This window comes from Peromyscus eremicus, chromosome 4 (genome assembly GCF_949786415.1).
Source record: "Peromyscus eremicus chromosome 4, PerEre_H2_v1, whole genome shotgun sequence".
In the NCBI taxonomy this organism is placed as follows: Eukaryota; Metazoa; Chordata; class Mammalia; order Rodentia; family Cricetidae; genus Peromyscus; species Peromyscus eremicus.
The window spans coordinates 110,940,660-110,943,727 of NC_081419.1; the positions used below are offsets into that span (position 1 = coordinate 110,940,660).

At 52.6% G+C, this 3,068-nt stretch overlaps 1 protein-coding gene across 1 annotated transcript; it reads right to left on the reverse strand.

Moving 5' to 3' along the window:
• Positions 1–618: 618 nt before the first annotated feature.
• Positions 619–2,673, reverse strand: LOC131907883 (transcription initiation factor TFIID subunit 6-like). The gene is given in 3 exon segments (XM_059258953.1): positions 619–720; positions 722–2,544; positions 2,547–2,673. Coding segments are annotated over 3 exon segments (2,037 nt in total). The 5' UTR covers positions 2,659–2,673.
• Positions 2,674–3,068: the final 395 nt, after the last annotated feature.

Sequence of the window (3,068 nt, forward strand, 5' to 3'; positions counted from 1 at the left end):
GTGGGTCACACATTTATGCTCCTCAGAGCTCAGGTACTTCATGAGGCTGGCTTGTCTGGCAATGGACACCAGCTTCTTCAGAACAGTGTTGGTTCTGAAGTCCTTCTGCTCGGATGGTTCCCTACACATAGGGCAATGGACAGGAAGCTGGATGTCTTCCCAAGAAAGGTGGAGGCAGGCTCGACAGAAGCTGTGGCCACAGCTTATGGTGACTGGGTCTGTAAGGCAGTTCAGGCAGATGAAGCAGGTGAGTTCTTCCTGGAAGGCTTGTGAGATGTCTGACTCCATTTCTCCACAGACTTGTCTCTGGCCTCAGCAATATTGAGTCAGGACAGAAAAATATTAGTTAATCTCTGGGGTCCAAGCCTCAACATGTGGATAGAACTAGCAGTCTCTGGAGCCAGAATGTTTGAAATCACACTCTGTGTTTTCTGGTGAAGAGTGAACGTCGCTGGCACTTGGAGAGTGATTTTTTTTTTTTTTAACAAATCCAAATTTTATTCTGAGGAACTTACTTTACTGTATCTAAAAAAAAAGTCACTGGGGGAACAACCTCCTCCCTCCCGCGATGTTTATGCGTGGAGGAATCTGCACAAGAGGAGGTCAGCAGATGTGATGCTACCACAGAGCAGGCTGAGGGGAGCCAGGTTCAATTCGCTGGGAGCCATTAGCCTTAGGAGTATCTGGAGCTGGAGGTGGGCTGTCCTCAGCTTCCTGCTTCTGCCCCACAGAGGGCACTGCCCCCAAGTGGGGATGGCAAAGATGATGGGGGAGGGACTGGAGAAGGATGAGAAGGAGGGCCTCCTTTGCCTGCCCCTGTTGGGGGAAGGGAGACCACAATGTATTTCTGAATATGGCCAGGGCCAGCAGGGGCTGTGCTTGGCTGTCCGGTGGTGGCCTTAGAGACCACTCTGATGAGAGGCTGCACGCTGGGAACCGTGGTGGTGACAGGAGAGGTCGTGGTAGAGCCTGAGCCAGGAGCTGAGGTGCCCAGGGACAAGCCCCGCTGGGTCGATGAGGCACTGGAAGATGAGGACTTTACGATAAACTTGGTTGGAGGAGGAGAAGGCTGAGGAGGGGCAGCAGCTCTAGCAGACACCAGTGACTTGACAGGCAAGGCAGTGGAACCAGGAACCTTCACTAAGCCAGGGGCCCGAGGGCCTGGCTGAGGGGCCTGCGAGAGGGTCAGTGTGGGCCGAGGCTGTGTGATGGTGAGTGTGGTCCTGTTGACCTGCTGAGTTTGTAGAGCAGCCTGGGCCCTAGCCTTCACGACATGGGAGCAGAGAAGAGGCCCAAGGGACCCAAATTCTCCCCGGTAGGCATCCTGATCGTCAGGTGGAGGGCGCAGCTTCGCCAGTACCGGGGCACAGTGTTTCAGGAGAAGGCTCTGCACACGGTCTGCTGCTATACGGTCAATGTTGCTCAGCGCAGGCCCATCCAGGACACAGCGGATCCGTTCCCCTTCCTGCTGCAGCCTTGGCAGAATCAGCGTCTTAATCACATTGTGTCCCAGCTCTGCCAGGCCTGCAATGGAGCCATATCGAGTTGTCCACGGAGTCTTCTCATCTACCCAGCACTTAGTAAAGGTCTTGGTGATCCGGGACTGGATGTTGGTGGTGGTTGTGCTGAAATGCTTACAGATCTGAGCCACTAGACGGGCAGCAAAATCCCGGAGTGCCCAGTGATTGTCCACATCCGGCCGCAGGCACAGCTGTCTGCACACAATGCAGGTCATGACTGCAGGAATCAGCTCGTGCACATATTTCTCTAGATAGAGCGTGGGATTGTCCATCAGGGCCTTCACCATGCGCATCAGATAGATGAGCAAGGCCAGGTTATTCTGAACCACGTTTACACGGACCCCCTCAGAGATGAAGATACTGAACCATGGTAGCATGTCATAGAGCCCCGGGTCGGTGGCAATGCTTTGCAGAGCTTCAGCTCTCTTGGCCTCACAGGATCCTACACAGGCTTCTGTGATTGCTTTGTAATACAGCTGCTGTTCCGCTGACAGCTTATGGATGCTGCGGGGCTTCAGGCGCAAAGGGGCTCCCTCCAGGAAAAGAGGTGCTTTCTTCTCTTCTCCTTTGCCATCAGCTGCAGCTGCCCCTTGACCTTTGCCTTTCAGGGCTCCATCTTCTTCTTGGCCTGGCTTTGCTGACTTCAGGGGTCCTGTGGCCTCATCCTTCTGCTGCTCTTTGTGTGCTGGGGGTGGATTCTCTGGTATAGCTGGCTGGCAGCCTTCAATGCTCAGCCAATGTGCTTTGAGGCAGACATCCAGAGGCACCTGAGGCAGAGGGGTGTTGATGATATCGCTCAGGTCCACTTCCTTCTCCTCACAGAAGTAAAGCTCCCGGCCCCCACCAGAGGCTGACCGGAAAGGGATGAATTCCTGAGCATGGAAGCCATATAGTGGCTCCACGTTCTTTAGCTTCAATGCATAGTCAATGTCACTGGTAGTGAGTTTCCTCCGCTTTCCCATGTGCATGAACTTCAAAGCATCCTGGGCAATCTCCTTGATGCGGTAGCTGACCTCATCTGTCGGAGTTGGCAAGTCTCCTCCTGAATCTGAGCAATGCCCATGGACTCTGCTACCACCTTCATGGACTCAGAGGGCAACACAGTATTGCTGAGTTTCAGCTTCTTTTCTTCGGCCATACTGGAATTCCAACTCCTGTCCCTGGAAGGATGCCACCCCAGGGTGGAGAGATATGGAGCCAGGCTGCCAAAGAGCTGCTTAGGAGTGTCCTTTTATAGTCTCTAAAGACCACGCCCACTTCTTCCCAAGTCGCTTTCCATTGGAAGATTGAATTAATTCTGAGGCCAGTCTCCACAAGCAAGTCACCACAAGGTTTCCCTAGTCACTGCTTAGCTGGGTGTGGTCGCTCACACCTTTAATCCAAGAATCCTAGGGAACGGCCTTCTGAATTGGGAGGAGTTCTGGTTCAAGGCCTGCCTAGCCTAGACAGTGAAAACTTGTCTAAAAAAAATGAGTAATTTTGCTACAATATTTTACTGTTTCTAGATATTTTGTGGTATGCTTATATTTTTGATTTTCTTTTTACAAT